Source organism: Lonchura striata, chromosome 17 (assembly GCF_046129695.1).
Source record: "Lonchura striata isolate bLonStr1 chromosome 17, bLonStr1.mat, whole genome shotgun sequence".
Taxonomy (NCBI): Eukaryota; Metazoa; Chordata; class Aves; order Passeriformes; family Estrildidae; genus Lonchura; species Lonchura striata.
Genome location: NC_134619.1, coordinates 6,793,389 through 6,810,537, shown reverse-complemented (window position 1 = coordinate 6,810,537; position 17,149 = coordinate 6,793,389). Strand labels below are relative to the sequence as shown.

At 54.1% G+C, this 17,149-nt stretch overlaps 2 protein-coding genes across 2 annotated transcripts in view; both read right to left on the bottom strand.

Annotated features, from left to right (window-relative positions):
• RGS19 (regulator of G protein signaling 19) overlaps positions 1-17,149 on the bottom strand; it is a 120,499-nt gene that overhangs the window by 59,919 nt on the left and 43,431 nt on the right. The gene's annotated exons all lie outside the window — the stretch shown is intronic.
• On the bottom strand, positions 7,661-11,872 carry SOX18 (SRY-box transcription factor 18). Its single transcript, XM_021527422.3, has 2 exons — positions 11,100-11,872; positions 7,661-9,427 (listed from the first exon to the last, which is right to left on the bottom strand). Exons 1-2 carry the CDS (start codon positions 11,500-11,502, stop codon positions 8,577-8,579), a joined length of 1,254 nt encoding a protein of 417 aa, XP_021383097.2. The 5' UTR covers positions 11,503-11,872; the 3' UTR covers positions 7,661-8,576.

Here is a 17,149-nt window from a genome sequence, read left to right as displayed (position 1 = left end):
GCGAGCGCAACAACTGAAACAACAATGAAAAGGAAACAGAGCTCGAAAAATTCTCCGTTCATAAATCAACTGAACTGCAGGTGATCCCTGGGCAGGAGCGAGCTGAGGAAGAGACACGGCTCGGCTCGGCATGGCCAGCAGCCAGGCAGGCTCCGGCCCCCCAGGCAGGGATGGGGGAGGCCAGGATTTCCCAGGGTGGTCCTGAGTGATGCTGGGGTCGGTGTCCATGTCCCCAGGGATGCACATCAGGGACTCTGAGGCAGGTGAGGTGCAAGCATTTCTGGATTTATTTTTATTACAAGTTTTTATTATACATCTGGGTGAGAAAGGTGAAGCTGTGCTGGGTGGAGTGGGTTTGTGGGGTCAGCATTGCACGCACACGCACAGGCACACACCTCCTGTCCAGGCCAGAGGAATGCAAAAAGCCCAGGGATGTGATGGAGTGCCACAGCCCCTGGTGGCCAGCAGAGTGGGGAGATATGGCAATTTTGGTGCTTGAGGGGTTGCAGAGCAGCCCCATGCTCTTTATTCATCTACATGCCTGTCTTTTCGGGTTGAAATTCATCACTTTGGAAGCAGAGAAACCAAAAAGGTGTGGGCAAGCATGGCTCCAGTCTGTGGCTGTGCCATGGGAGATGCTGGGGTTAACAGGAGATGATCCAGGGCTCTCGGCAGCTTCAGGCCAAGGCTCCTTGCTGGGATCTCATAAAGGCTTTTTCCTCCTTAGGAAATAGAGCCGCTGGATTGGGACGAGCTCCTCAGTGCTGGCAGCATCTCCACACGGGCAGGGGATGGGCATGGTTAGAAAAAATCTCCCCCTCCTGCCTCCAGTTGTGTCCTGCAGCATCTTGCTGCAGGCGGGATAGGGGCCAGTTTGGACAAACCTAGCTGTCCCCTCTGCCAGCTCCTGTATGCTAAGACCCAGTCCCGGGGACACCAAAAGGAACTTGTGCTTTTGGGACCAGTGGATGGCCCCAAGGACCAGGCTGGTGGCAGCGGGCTGACCTTACAGCAGAGGAAATGACCCAGTCGTGTTCCCCGCAGTGGGAAAGCCAGGAGAGATTGCATGTCCCCCTCTGCTGCTATCTGTCCTCCCTCCTGTGAATTCACTGTCATCTTGTCTTTTGGCAGAGCTGGAAAACTGGGAGACCACCGTAAATAAATCCTGTGTCTTTAAGCCATTTTGTACAGTACAAGAAAATGCACTCGTTGAATTACAGCTTTTTAATCAAATACATGTAACCATGTCACTTAAAGTGCTCGCGAAAAGCAAGGAAAAAAAACCCCAACACAATTGGAAGAGCACGATATTAAAACCAGCTGCCTGCTTACCCCCACCACAGTTAATAGTTTTTGAATGTTCTGAATGAGAGAGAAACCAGAGCCAAGCTCCACTTTCATGTCCATCTTTCTGATCAAGCCCTGCCAGACGGGGGGAGCCGGGCAGCCTGGCACAGAGGCGCGGGATGCGGGAGAGCTGCACTCCCTTGTCCTGCTGCTTTGCCCATCCCTTTGGGCTTTCTCGCTCTGGTGATGGGATGTGGGAGCCCATGGTCCTCCTGCAGGCAAAGCAGCTCTGCCGGCCTGGAACCCAGCCTGGAGATGGGAGCACAGGTTGCCCAAGCCATGCAGAGGTGAGGGATGCTGCTCTGAGACGTCTCCACCATGTTGTGTGTCCCCTCCTGACCAAATTTAACCCAATTCTACCTCTTGATGATCCTTCCTGCAAGTTGGCATCACCGCTTGTCCCCATGAGGCACTGCTCTACCCACAGCACCCCTTCCTCCGAGCATGCCAGTGCAGTCCACGGTGTCAATCCCCGTGCCCCGTTCCTTTGGGACACACATGCCAGGACCTCCTCAATGCCTGCCTCCGGCCTCGCTGGCCACCGACCTCCCGCCCGGCACAGCCTGCCAACCACCCTAGCTGTGCAGTTCCCCCGCAACGTGGACCAATGCTCATTAAGCATGAGGCAGAGACCACCAAATATGTCAAAACACACTTAAAATTTATTGTTTCATACCATACGTTTGAGTCTCTTGAACGCCGGCCAGTGTTTCTCCCTCTCCGCGATGGGGCCTATCTGCTGTCACCGACGCTTTGCGTATATGTATAGCCCGCTTGCTTGCTGGCTTTTCTTTCCCTCCCCCTTCTTTCTTTAAATGCAAAATACAAACAATTGATGGAAAATGTACATTTGTTCCATATGGGACGGTCGGAGTGTGGAGAGGAGCCAGCAGAGGCATTTTTAGGCAGACTCCTCTCTCCAGCGGATGGCTGGATGGCTTCCCAGAACGGCCCCGCGCGGCCTGGCCTGACTCTCCTGACGAGCTTCAGACGCTCTGTGACGCTCCCACGATGGTGGGGGGGACGTGATTCAGTTCCCTGAAGGGATCAACCTCCCTGGGCTGCCGAGCACAGGAGGAGGGAGAGGCTCCCACCAAAACCGCTGCAACATCCCAGCAGGGTGGAGCTTGGCTGTGCGGGAGGTGATGGGAGACTTGCTTTAGAATTTGCATAGGAAGTTGAGTTAGGCTGGTTGGGTTGCATTGGGTTAGGTAGACTCAGTTGGATTGGTTGGGTTGCAATTGGGTTAGGTAGGCTCAGTTGGGTTGGTTGAGTTAGGTAGGCTCAGTTGGGTTGGTTGGGTTGCGTTGGGTTATGTTGGGATAGGTTGATTGGGTCCTTGGGATAGGTTACATTGGATTGAGATTGGTTAGCATGGTTTGGTTGGGTTGGATTGGCTTGGCTGGGTTAGGTTGGGTTGTGCTGGCCTGGGCTGGGTTTGGCTGTATTGCATTAGGTGGATTGGGTGGGTTGGGTTAGGTCATGCTGTGTGGCTCGTGTTGGGTTGTGTTGTGTTGGATTGGATTGGACTAGATGACCTCTGGAGAACACTCCCAACCCTTCCATGACCCTTTGGCCTCCTGGAACCTCACAGCATTGCTGAATCACCTCAGAAGAGAAGCACAAAGTGGTTCTGACAGAGGCTGTGGGGCTCAGCCGGCTCAGAGCCAGTGAGGAGGGGTCCCTGAAGTCCCTCATGGTTCACACAATGAAGCCCAAACTTATCTCCTTCACAGGGGCCTGTCCTCCTCATGGAGACCCCAGCACAGTGCTGGGTGAGCAGATGTTGGTGGGGGGCTGGGGGCTGAGGGTCTGGGGGCTTGTGGTAGCCCTAAGTCAGGGGAAGGAATGTGAGGGCTGGTGGGGGCAACGCTGGGAGCTGGGTGGGACAACCAAAGCTCCACGAGGGATGTAGAGGCTGAACTTCACAGCAATAAAAGTGCTGAAGCATTTCAGGCTGCACAGATTTCCTGGGGCACAGTAAGGACTCCTTGCTGGCTTCTTTTATTTTCTTTTGCAAAACCTATAATTTTTATGACACCCCAACTCCTGTTCCCTGCAGGCAGCTGCCCTCCCCTGCCTGCAGAGTATTCCTGCTGCCAGGAGCAGAGCTGGGGCGGGCACCCAGCCTCATCCGAGTGTTCCTGCTGCCCGGCAGCTCTGGGCATGGCAGAGGAAACGGGGCCTTTCCTGTCTGCAAGGAGCACTGAGATTTCCAAACATTTCCTTTCCCAAACTGAGCTGCAAAGAAGAAAGTTGGGGAAGGCTTGGGAACTTTGCTTCTGCTTGGCCAGGAAAGGCTGTTCTGGGAACATTTGAAACCTTTCTTTGCATTTCAACCTTTTCTCTTTGGTTAACCTCCCACCACAGAATGCTGTTACCTCTCTAAAGGTTTTGCCTCCTGTCTAAAAAAACCTGAAAACTTTCTTTTTCCAATGCACTTTTTCTCGAGTCAGGAAATGTTTTGGAGCTGTTTCCCACAAACAGGTTTGGTTTTGATAATTTTTTTTTTCCTGAAAGAGGGGGAAAAATATAAATCCCATCACTTGGTCTAAAGCAGCTGCCTGGTACCACAGTGAGGAACCAGCATCAGCAGCATGCTCCTTTTCCCAGAGATGCCCCCACGCTGAACACACAAAATACAGGGATCAAGAGGCTCTAATTCCCTGTTCATCCCAGCCAGGATGACTTCACCAGGGCTGTTGTGTCAGTGTTCCCACCCCGACGGTGAGCTCTGGCCTGGGATGCCTGGGGCTGCCCTGGAGCTGTTGCTTGCCACCCTGTACATCCCCTTTGCCCCCGGCTGTGCCACAGCCTCAGCCTTGGGAACAGCGAGCCCGGAGCTGAACGCTGCCGGGCTGGGCTGGCTGGCACATGAGGTTTTAATATTTGGGTGGGTGATGTCATCGAGCGCTCCGTAACGCTGTAAAAAATCCAGAACGTCTATAAAGCTGATCTGTGAACCTCCAGCAGAACACACACACACACACACACACGGATGTGTGCACATGGATACGCACATGGACACACGGACATGGACAAACACACAGGCACATGGAGGGCTGCATACATGGAGATGCACACACACACATAGATGCACCTACAGCTGTGCACAGACATAGCCACGGAGAGATGCACGCGTGGATACACACAGAGGAACACCTGGATGCACGTGCAGGCTCAGACATGCAAAGGGACAACAAAAAAGATGCACAAAAAGGAGCAGCACACACGTGCAGAGGTGCACACCCATGCACAAACACAACCCACCCAGATGCAGACGCACGGATATCCAGGGATGTGCACACACACACACACACACACACACACACACACAGATGCCTGCACACGTGGATAATGCACACAGGGGTGGATGTGAGCATGGATGCGTGCAGTGGTGCAGGTACAGCAGGTGCTTGCACACCCGTTCACACTGATGCACACCAATGCTTGCACACGTGCAGGTTTGCACACGGATGTGTTGGGACACACGCACAGTTGCACACAGGTAGAATCCACTGCCCTGCACCCCCAGGGGACACAAAGCAGATGTCACCTGCCCAAAAAGCCCAGGTAGGACCTGGCATCGCCTCCCCCTCTCCCTGCATCCTGGGAAAACCGGCAGGATGGGCTGTCAGGTTTTCCATTTACCTGTCAAGTACCTTCTCCATATTCCTGCTGTAACGACCTGCTAAAAGCCCCTCACTCCTCCTCCCCAGCCCAAAACCATCCGGCCTTGAGCTTTGGAGAGATTAAGTCATAAAAATCGGAAGGGGCTGTGCAGTAACAGCCCCAGCCTGAGCCATAACGGCAGTGAAATCATCCTCAAACTATGTCAGCTCCAGCTATTTCCAGTCCCACGTCACACCTGAGCCATTGGCATGCAGTGAAAGAAAACACTGGGGGATGGTTTCCTGACCCCAGAGCAGCTGTACGGGGACAGGAGCAGGGGAAAGATAAAAATAATATATATATGTTAAAAATATATAAAAGTAACATATTAAAAATATTGAAAAAAACAAATATACAAAAATATAAAATAAATCCCAGTGTATAAAAAGAATAAATATAGATGCAGATAAACAGATAAACATAGAAGTAATATATTAAGGTATTAAACAAGACATAAAATTATAGAAAGAATATGTAAAATAAGTGGTGTGGTTAAAGCCCATCAAGGAACCCACACCTTCCCAAGGACCCAGCGCCTCTCCTAAGTTCATCTGAGCCCTCTGCCCTCCTGAGGGAGCCAGATCAGCCCCTCTGCCACCAGTCTCACCAAACCCTGCATTTGGAGGCGGACAAATCCTGCCCTGGCCATGGCTAAACCATGAGGCTGCAGTAGCGACTGTGGAGAGGTGGAGGTTTTTTTCCTCTCTCCCTTCTCTTTTGTTTCCCTGTGACCTGGGGTAGGGCTGGCCAGCGAGGTGGGGCTTTTACAATGGCTGTGGTTTCAACCTGGTGCATCCTTGGTGCAGTTATGGATGACAATGACCATCCATTGCAGCTTTCATACCTGCTGTAGCCCCACAGCAGCATCCTGGGGCATGAATCACAGCATGGTTTGGGCTGGAAAGATCCTTAAGAGTCATGAAGTTCTAACCCTCTGCCATGGGCAGGGACATCTTGCACTAGACCAGGTTGTTCCAAGCTCAATCCAACCTGGCCCTGGACACTTCCAGGAATGGGGCATGAGCAGCTTCTCCAGGAACCTGTGCCAGTGCATCACCACCCTCATTCTAACAACTTCTCATATCTAATCTAAATTGACCCTCCTTCAATTGAAAAACCATGGTGAGCTGGCACAGCCTGAACCACGGGGAAAGGAGGCAATTTCTGCTGCAGAAAAGTGACTTCACGTTTGCTCCACGATGTGATGGACAGCGGCTCTCCCCGGCATGGCGGGGCAGCTGGGTGAGGACCGGCCTGCCCACCACCGCTTTGAACAGCAGGAAGTGAGCGCATCCATGCCTGGAAGGTACCTGGAAGCTGGAGGCTGGAAAATAACTCAGGGCTTTCTTCTTCTCCCCCCTCCCTCATCTCCTTCCTCCCAGGCCGCTTTGGGGAGCGGAGCGGGATGGAGCCCATAGCCGGCTGCTTCCTTTCATAGTCATCGGCGGCGGCACAGGATGCTTCTCATTTGGTGTTGTGTTTGTTTGCTGCAGCGCGGGTTCTGGCACCCGCCGGGCGCCCGCCAGCCCTCCCGTGTAGGTAGTGAGGTCATTTTTCCATGTATTCCCCCTTTTTACATACTGTATATGGAAAGACAATGAAGCGCCTTTGTGGCGTTCCATGGGAACGCGTCGCCAGCCCCCGGAGTGGTCCCGTTTATTAGCGCTTCACATTCAACAACAACAAAAAAAAAGTGAGTCAGGATTGAGTCCTGTTAACACTAATGTGAATTTAATTTAGGAGAAGCTTGAAAATTAATGTCATTTGTTAAATATCCATTTCCCCTAAAAGGCAATTCTTTGCCAACAACAACAACAAAAACTTCTTCTTCTATTCAATTTTTAAATTTTTTTTTTTAAACAGCCTTTTTTGGCGATATCAGCCTGGTTTAAATCACTCGGCGCTCAAGGAACGGATGCCACTGGGTTTTAAGCAACAGATTGTTGTTTCTCCTTTTCAAATTGAAGAAAAAAGCTCCCTGTAAATCATACAGTGATTCACAGGAGGGGGACGAAGCTCCAGCAAAGCACCAGCAGCTCCGAGCAGGATCCGGCTGGGCACGGTGATGGCTCGGCAAGATCCGCCACTGCTGGAGCCAGGGAGCAGCCAATGAAGGCCAGGAGGAGGAAAGGCTCTGGTACATGGAGTTTTCCTCCAGCTCTGAGGATTGTAGAGAAAGCATTGGAACAGCCTGGCTCTATTTTTGGGGCGTTTCATGGGAAAACAGGGTGAGCCATGAGCCATGGGGACCACGCATCGGTGCGCTGCCAGCCTGCCAAAACAATGACCACACCAAGGCTTGTTTCGGAGGAGGATATCACATATTTTATTATATTTTAATCAGAGAACAGCTGCTTTTCCTGTTGGGAGCATCTCTGGGCAGCATGGCGCGGTGTTATGGGGCTGCCACCAGAATCCCATCCCATCCCATCCTATCCCATCCCATCCCATCCCATCCCATCCCATCCCATCCCATCCCATCCCATCCCATCCCATCCCAGGCCACTGTCCCGTGCCGAGCCGAGCAGAGCCGCGCTCACGGAGCCCGAGGCGGCTGACGGGGCGGGCGGGCGGCAGCTTGGAAATTAATACATTTGCCAGGTTGTCAAAACATTAATCAACGGATACAAAAATCTGGAAATGGTTGGGACAACATGTATTTGCGGAAAATATGTGTTCACACAACAAGCACACAAGATGGGAACAATTATATGAAGATGTTTTAATAATTAACCAGAATAAAACAGTTTGCTCTCCATACAGTTCTAGACAATAAAAGTGTTTGCAGTCATATTTTTCTTTTGTACAAAATTCCAGTCAGTTGTTCCTCAATATTTACATTAGCATTCCCTTTTCACAAAATATCTCCTTTTTTCCCCCCTTCCTTTTTTTTTTTCTTTAAATCCAGCTTTGCTACATAAATGCTTTAGATCTCATGGATATCCCTTGATTTCTCTTTAAAAAGTCTAATAAAAAAAACCCCAAAAGACATTAAATACCATTTTATATATAAAAATGCTTAGTAAAAATATAGTTTTGTTGCCCAATTAAAATATATTGCTGAGAATACAGTAAAAACTGTCCTAAAGCCCACCCCTAATGGGCGCCGACTCTTTAACAGCCCCGGCAAAGTCTTTCTAAAAGCTTTTTCCCCCTAAAAGTTCACCTGTCCTTGGGTTAAATACTGGGGACAGGTCACACTTTGGCTCATCCTGGTGTGATTATTTCAGGCAGGATTCACTGGAATTGGCTTGAAAATGCCCCTTGGAGCTGGCGGGAGCTGGAGATGTGCCCTGCCTAGGGCTGGAGCGGGGAGCACAGCGGGGAAAGGCGTCTATCTGTGTTATATAGTTATACGGTATATCAGTGAGTTCAGCATGGTCTGTCTCTAAAAAAAATTTAAAAAAAAATCAAAATAAAAAAGAACGAACAAGAAAGCGATGCATTTAATGAGATACTCTAAATATGATGGAGCTCGTGGTTAAAGGAGGATGGCTTTTTGTTTTTAGAGGAGAGTCGGGGCTCTCCTGGTGCACGCATTGGATGGTGGGGTCAACCTAACCGGTGATGCAGGGGCTATAGTAAACAGCACTGCTGGCATCGGACAGGGCGGATATCAAACTGCTCTCCTCGCAGGAGATGCTTCTAGGAGTCACTTTGGACAGGGAGACATGGTAAGGGAGGCCCGAGGCTTCGGGACGAGTCCTGCTCATGTTCAAATACTGGTCAAACTCATTGCGGTCAACGTCTGTCCAGAGCTCGGTTTGGTTCAAGTGATCCACGCTCTCCATGTGGTGGGCTTCAGGCGGGGGCGACAGCTGGCCCAGGTGGGCGGAAAGCCCGTTCTGAGTTCCTGAGCACATCTGGTTGTAGTAAAGGCTGGAGGGATGGGGAGTCCTCATGGCGTCGGCCAAGTGTGAGGGGGTCTGCGTGTAGGGCACGGCCACGTCCCGCCCCATGCACTTCTCCTGGGGAAACTCCATCTGGTGATGGTGGTGGTAGCCGCGAAAGGGCATCATGTTGCAGTCATCCTGCATGTGCGGAGGGAAAAACGCCGGCTCGGTCTGTTCCAAGACATCCAAGGGAGACATCTCAGGAGTTGGCAAGCCATAGTTTTCAATATCCGACCCCATGGAGTGGAGTTCTCTGAAGTGGTTAAGTGGGGGAGGCTGGGGGTGGCCCGGCTGGCTGCCGCCATGGTGACTCATGCTGAAGTTGTCACTGCAAGGCTGGGAAAGGTTATGCAGGAGGATATTGGGTTCCATCCTCTTGATTTTCTTGGCTTGCTTCTTTCTCCTTGGGCGGTATTTGTAGTTGGGGTGATCCTGGAGATGCTGGATGCGCAGTCGCTCTGCCTCTTCCACGAAGGGACGCTTATCACTGGCGCTCAGCGCTTTCCACGACTGGCCTGGAAGAGGAAAGAGAAGCTCTGTGAGAGTGGCTCAGCCACCTGGCACTGGCCAGGGCACAGGGGCACTCAGGGAGAGGCAGCCCAGCGGTGAAGGGCTCCTGCAGACCAGAGCTTGGCACCTGAGCAAGTCTCACTGCTGGCAGCAGGAAGGGCTGGGGAATGGGTTCCCAAGCCAGTCTATTCCCTTGTCCCAGAAGAAGGCTCCAGCAGTGCCCAGCACTTCAGTGCTGTGGGAGAATGGGGCTACATGGAACGGGAATCTCTCTGCTAGGGCTGGGGATTCTGCCTCCCACTGCCCACTGTACAGACCACAGTCCCTGCTTCCCTGCATCCCGCATCCGTAGCCTGCACCTCTGCAGACCAAACCACCCGTCCCAAAAACGCACAGCACCATATCCTGAATCCCACATCCCCACACCCCGCAGCCCCGTGTCTCTGCATCCTGCTGCTCTGTCTGGCCATATCCTGCTTCCCGTAGTCCCGCATCCTGCAGCTCCATTTACCCATATCCTGCTTCCCGTGTTCCCACATCCCGCATCCTATAGTCGTGCATCCCGCATCCTGCAGCCTGTATTCCCATATCCTGCATCCCTGCAGCTGTGTACCCCTCAGCCCTGTATCTCTGCATCCCACAGCCCTGTTTCCCTGCATCTTGTGTACATGCAGCTCTGGCTCTGTATTTCACATCCTTACATTCCACAGCCCAATATTCCCACATCCCGTAACACCACTTCCCACAGCCATTGATCCAAGAGTCCTGCATCCTTAGAGTTCACATCCCTGCAGCCCTGCATCCTTGCAACCTGCAACTGGTAGCCCTTCATCCCACATCCCTAAAGCTTGTGTCCCGCAGCTCTCTAACCTTGCAGTCCATAGCCCTGCATCCCCCAGCTCTGTATCCCACAGCTCCCCATCCTTGTACCCCAGCTCTTGCACTCCCATATTCTTGCAGTCTGCATCCCGCAGTCCTGTACCCTTGGAGCTTGGCTAGCAGAGCCCCATATCCTTGCATCCTACAGCCTGCTGAGTTGTATCTGTGCAGTCTGCATCCCATAGCCCTGGACCCTCAGCACACATCCCAAATCCCTGTACCGCTTCATCCCACACACCCAACCCTGAATCCCCGTACCTCAGCAGTTCACATCTCCAGCTCTGTAGCCCTGCATCCCACTGCCTTGGACTATCAGAACCAAACCCGCCTATCCCAACACCCCCAGCCCTGTACCCCAACATCCTGAGCTCTGCATCCCCAAATCCTGCAGCCCTGCACTCTCACAGCCCACATCCCCAGACCTGTACCTCTGTATTACTGTTTTCCCAGCCCTTACTCCCACATCCCTGTCTCCTCCGCTCGATATCCTCCCCATCCCACAGCCCTGTAGTCTTGCAGCCTGGATCCCCAGCCCCACATCCCCACGTCCCCTAGCTCTGTAAGCCCGCATCCCACAGCCCTGTAGTCTTGCAGCCTGGATCCCCAGCCCCACATCCCCACGTCCCCTAGCTCTGTAAGCCCGCATCCCACAGCCCTGTACTCTTGCAGCCCGCACCTCCGCATCCCCAGCCCCGTAACGCAGCATCCCCGCATCCCTAGCTCCACACTCCCGCATCCCCAGCCCCGCACCCCGCATCCCCGCGCCCCCAGCCCTCCTCCCGCTCCTCTCCCGCTCACCCAGCATCTTGCTGAGCACGGCGTTGTGCAGGTCGGGGTTCTGCTGCGCCAGCCGCTTGCGCTCATCCTTCGCCCAGACCATGAAGGCGTTCATGGGCCGGCGGATGCGGGAGTCCTCGGCGGCCTTGCCCTCGGGGCGGCCGGCCGGGGGGCTGTATCCATAGCCCGGCTCGGGGCTGGGCGTGCGGCTGGGGGCCGCGCCGGGGGCCGCGCCGCCGGGGCCGGGGCCGAAGGCGAAGCCGGGCTCGGGGCTGGGCGTGCGGCTGGCGGGGGAGGCGGCTCCCGGGGGGCGCGGGAAGGCGAGCCCGGGCTCAGCGGCCGGCACGGCGGCGGTGACCCATGAACAGTCGCCCCGGGGTTGCGATATCTCCTCTCGGCAGTAGTTAGACTCAGATATATTCATTCCAGCTGGACAGCACTTTGTGTCCGACCCGACCGGGTGCCGGAGAGAGAATCGGGATTCCTGCCGCGTCCCGCCGGGTCCAGCACCGCCGAGCAGCCGCCCGCAGCTCGCTTCCCTCGCCTGCCTTCGGGGGACTCGGGCTCGTCTGCGTTTGTTTTGGTTTCTTTTCTTTTTTTTTTTTTTTCCTCGTATCTTTTTTTGTTTTTTTCCCCCCTTTCCCCCCAAAAAAAACTTTTGGGATGATGCTGGGCTGGAAGGGGCAAAATATAGCCGGGCTGGACCAATCAGCGGGGCGAGGGGAGGAGGAGGAGGAGGAGAGGGAGAGGAGGAGGAGATGAGGGGGAGGAGGAGAAGGAGGAGATGAGGGGGAGGAGGAGGAGGGAAGGGGGGCGTCCCCAGGCACCAGCAGGAAGAGCCACCCGGGGAGGGCCGAGCTGGGACCGGTGTACAAGCTGCTGCCCCGTTCCCTTCTGTCCAGGGAGAAGGGTTGTTTAATTTTTCTCTCTTTCTTGCTTGCTTTCTTGCTTTTCTTTCCTTAAGTTTTTCTTTCTCTTTCCTTTATTTTCTTTCTCTTTCCTGTCTATGTATTCTTTATGTATTTTTTTTTTTTTTCTCTTTGCAAGCCTCTTTTCTGCTCCCTGTGCCCTGCCCTCGCCCCCCACCACCCGCGGTGCTGAGGCAGGGAAGCGTTCAGCTTTGCCTGCCAGGCTGTTTGCAGCAGCACAGGGATGTTCAGGTCTTGGCGTTTATTTTTCTTACGACTGACTCCGTTTGTGTGTTTTGGCCAGCATTCCCCATCCGGGGCTGGGAGCAGCCCTGGGGTGAAGGCAGGGGTGAGCCCTCTCTCCTCGTCAATTTTCTGTGGGAATTTCAGTGTCAGGCAAAGGAACGGCTCCTTGAGTTTACGTGCCGTTTCCAGGGAAAGCAGTGTGTTTTCTAGGGATTGTTGAGGAATGGGGGGTTCACTATCAGCCAGGTGATCGTGGCTAAACCCGGGGCTGCTGGGGCTGGCACGGCTGTGCCATCGCTGCATGCCTTGCGCATGGCTGGGTACCCACAGCACGCTGCCATCGGCAGCCACAGCAAAGCAGCACATCCCGTGCCACCAGGTCACTGTTCCGCTGGCTTGGCCGCCATCCAGCAGGGATTTGCAGTGCCAAGGCTCAGGCTAGGTGGTCTGAAGGTTCTTCCTGCCCTTAGCGCTGCGAGTTACGAGTTCTGCGGGACCCATTTGCAATAAATGAGATTAGCTGGTGCTCTGTGCCTGCCCCCTGAAGTGCCCGGGGCAATGGGGCTGACTTGGAAGAGATGTCCCAGCTCCGGGTACCTGCCCCCGGGCCCTCTCTGGCTGTGGACATGCCCTAGACCCCAGCCTGAAATGTGAACCTCAGCCTCAGGAAGACTTGGGGCACTGGGTTGCGCAAGAGCCCAGCTCCAGCCTCTAACAGCCGTGGGGTATAGCATGCCATGGTTTCTGTGTGTCTGGAAGTGATTTGGACAAGCCAATCTGCTGTTAACCCTAAACAAAACAAAGGCCTCTTAAAAAAAAAAAAACTTTAAAAAAAATCGTGTCTCACTTATTCTTCAATCATCAACCAGGAGCAACAGAGGTTTCGGGTGAGATTTCCTTCACATTTCTGGAGCTTCTTATTAAAACTTTGAAAGTGCAAATCAGCACCAGTCCACAGGAGAGCCCACACAGCTGCAAGGAGTCTCCTCTCCTCTCTCCCCCATCCAGAGGGAGCCGGAGCGCTGCTTTGCTGGAGAAGCAGTGCCTGCTGCCATCCAGAGCAGAGCCCTGGAGGCTTTGGCTCTTTGTCCCTGCTCTGGAAGAAGCAAGGTGGGTGCTGGGGGATCTGGGGACTCTCAGACTGGGACCTGTGGCTGCCTGTGGAGTGAAGTGAGCAGCCTTTGGGGCAGTCAGCCTGGGCAGCTGGTGGGGACATCCCCCTTCTTCCAGGCTTCAACCAAGCATGTGGTGCTTTCCTATATCACATCCTCTCTGTTGTCTCCTCCACAGCCCTGGCAGAATTATTGGCCTCCAGGTGTGCTCAGAGCTGCCCTGGAGCCAGGGTTGGATTTGGGGGCACCAGCTGGCATATGGGATGTGGTGAGGATGAGCTGCAGCAGGGTGGGAATGGGAGCAACTCTGATTTTCTTAGCCCTGTAATGATGTTAAGAGCTGGGGCAAACCCTCTCCAGGGGAGGTAGAGACTCGTCCTGCACACTTACTCTGTGCAGCCACTCCAGGCCTGGGCTTCTTCTACATGGATGGCCAGGGGCTCAGGATGCTCTCCCTGTTGCAGGGGGCAGAGATCAGGGTGGTGCTGCTGTTCCTGCTACAATGGGATCATTTGAGAGCTCCTGACCATGGAGCAAAGCCAGACACTTCGACCCTCAAGCTCACATGAAACCCAGCCTTGCACTGGGTCTGCACACCTGGTCTTACAGTGCATTTGCTGGTTCTGCATCATTAGGAAATCATTAAGATAAAAAAAAGGGGAAAAAAATTAAAATTGCATAAAAGGAAGCAAATAGAGAGGAATGGGATAAAGAGCCATGAAGTATGGAATGATTTTGGAGGAAGCAAAGCACAGAGAGAGGGGAAGGAGAGCTGCGAGGGGATGGAGCTGTAATACCAAACACACAAAAATGCCTGGATGCAGAAGTGCCTGGGTGCAAAGCACTCAAAATATCCCCAGGCCAGCCTGGGAGGAGCGTGCCTTCATGGACAATGCCACCCCATTTTGCTCTTCTCCCTCTCCCCACAGCCGGAACCACAGAGCTTCACTCCAGGGAGTGAAAGCCCCCTCACCCAGGTGTGGGGTGAAGTTGCAGGGTCTGTGCCTGGCTCAGCTTTCCTGGCAGGGTGATAAAGTCCTCCTTTCACCCTGCTGCCCACAGGGCTGGAAGGTGGGGTGCTGCTGAGCCCCTGGCTCCTCACCAGCCGCACCTGCAGCCGCGGGCAGGGAGAAGCTCTGGGCATCCCTGGGCGGAGCCAGGACAGGTGAGTGCCAGCCGAGTGACCTCTCCCCATTCTCTCCTCGCTGGCCTTGGAATCAGGCAGGTTGGACCCCAGCTCAGCACACAGTCTCTGGAGTTGTGTATTTTTTTTCACTCCCTCCCCAGTTGTATTGAGCTGGCAGCTGGCTGACCCCACCCCGGCCCCTGGCTTCCCTTCCGAGCATCCCGCGCAGCCCAGCACCACACCTAGCAGAGGAAGCACGGCGGGACAGCCGCCTCGGCTCCCCAGCACAAAGGCATTTTCCCTCCCCGCCCCCAGCCCGCCCCGTTCCCGATTATTTCTGCCAGCCAGGTCCAATGCCGAGCTCCCACCCAGTTAAAAATAGATGTGGCACAACCTGGATCATCCCAAGGGGTATCAGGGATTTGAGGACTCAAAGAGGGGCTGGTGGGGATGGCAAGAAGGGATCAAGAAGGGATAGCAGAGGTGGCAGGTGGATGCTGGCAGGATCCTGTGGCACAGCAGTAGCCAGGCTCCCAGCTGTGGTGGGAAAATTGCTTTTTATCCTCATTTTGCAGAGGGTGCAGGGGAGGGGCAGGGGCAGGATGGGTCCTTGGGCCTGGGTGCAAGTGCTGCACCCTCCTCTGGTGCCCAGCACTGCCCTCCCTTGCTCACACAGACCAGCCTTGCCTTTAGATGTGCTCACACCACTAATTGATTAATCACCATGCAATTACCAGCAGCGTGTGGCTGGTGCCATTGTGTGTCCAATGGGATGAATGAGATATTTCACAGGAAGAGATTTTTTATTAATCATAGTCAATAACTATCATCAGGCCACTAGGAGCAGTGCAGCCAGGTGGGATGGATATGACACCTGCCAAGGGAGATGGGGATCCTTGGGGTGGCCACGGGCTGTTTCTCACACAGTCTGGGGGGACCTGTGCAGCGTGGCCCAGGCTGGCAGCTCCCCCAGTGCCCTGAGAGGTGCCCCTGGTCCCATGGGCTCCCTTGGGGCTGGGGCTGCTCCAGCCTTGATGGAACAAAGGCTTCCCAAAGAAAGGCACTTCCTGCAGAGCAAAGGACTCAGGGCTGGGGCTGTCTGTGAGCCCTGCTGGGAGGCTGAAGTCATCCGCTGGGAAATGCTGTGTTCACTGGAGCCTCCCTTGCTCCAGCCCGGTTTCCTCGGGCACAAATAGTTCAGTGGGTCAGGTGGAGCTGGAAAGTGTCGAGTGAGGCAGCTGAAGTTCAGCATCTGTGTCAGGAGCATCCTGGCTGCAGCCATGTGCCTGTACAAGGGTGACAAATCCCCCGTGTCCCCATCCAGGGAGCAAACTCCCACCCAAGTGGGCGGTTGTGCCACTCCCAGTCCAGGGAATGCCCAGCTCAGCTATTTTTTGCTCATGTGCTCTTTTTTTTGGCTGCTAGCTCCCTCTGACAATGGAAGGGCATCAGGGACAGTGGGAAGGTGTCCTGGACCACAGTGGCTCTCTGCCTGGGTGCTCACTGCCGCTCTGCCCTGCTGCCAACCACGCCGCAGGTCCCCCGCAGCTGCAGGGCTGAGCTGGGAGCACGGTGTGGGCTGTGCCGGCCAAGCCTGGCAATCAGACTCTGCATCTGAGGAAGCAGAGAAAGTTGTCTTTATTTTCAGCTCTTTTCAATAACCAGAGGTCAGCCTTGTTTATACAGGATTATAACTGGAACGACAACAGCGATATCCATTGTGCGAGCAGCGAAACCCACAGCTACCCTAAAAAAGCAGTTTGCTCTGCATGGGTGTGGCCACTGCACTTCCTGGGTGATGGCCAGAGACCTTGGGCCTCCCCAAGGCTGTCCTGCCTCCCCTTCCCCTGCTTTTGCTCTGCTACAGCTCCTTCTGGCACAGGCAACTCTCTGGTCCTACCATCAGCTCGGAGTGCTGCACTTCCAGGCACATCATCCTGTTTGCTCCCTAAGCCGCTCTCTGTGAAACCTGGGGTGAGGTCCCCACACCCCAGGCATGAGCAGAACTGTTGCAAATCCCACCCATGGTTCTTATGGACACTAAATCCTGGGAAAGGCTTCAGCACAAGGAGATCAGAGCAAGCCAGAATGCGCAGGGCACACACCGCCTGCAGTCGCTTCCCTGGCAGCTGATTGCAGCAGCACTCGTTGCTTTAATACCCAGTTCCCATCACAGAGAGAGCCCAGGCTTTTAGGAAGGAAAGTCTTACACTTCTACCAACTATTTCAAGACTTCCATAAACACATTTTTGGTTGAGCATTAATGAATTACCTCAATGCAGAGCTACTCATGCCAAATACATGAATACAGAGTGTAGAAAAGCCGCCGAGAAGCAGATTTGGCTGCCATTCAGCTGCTCCGATCCGCACAATTTCTTTTCTTGATTATAGCAAGAAAATGCTCCCTGCCTGTGGCACTGCGTCCTCCCAGGAACAGGCAGCTGGCCGACAGTTGGGCTGTGCAGAGCCTGGGCATGCCGGGGTTATTCGCTGCTTCCATCGCTTCAGTTGGCAGAAAACGCTGCTTGCTGGTGTCTGTGCAGGAGATGCAGCCAAGAACTGGGATCCTGCTCCCTCTGCATGCCCAGGCTGGCTGCCTCGGGATGCCTGACCTCCTTTTGGGTGCTGAGGAATTGAAAACTGCAATTAGAAAGATTTCTGAGCCTGGATTATTTTGGG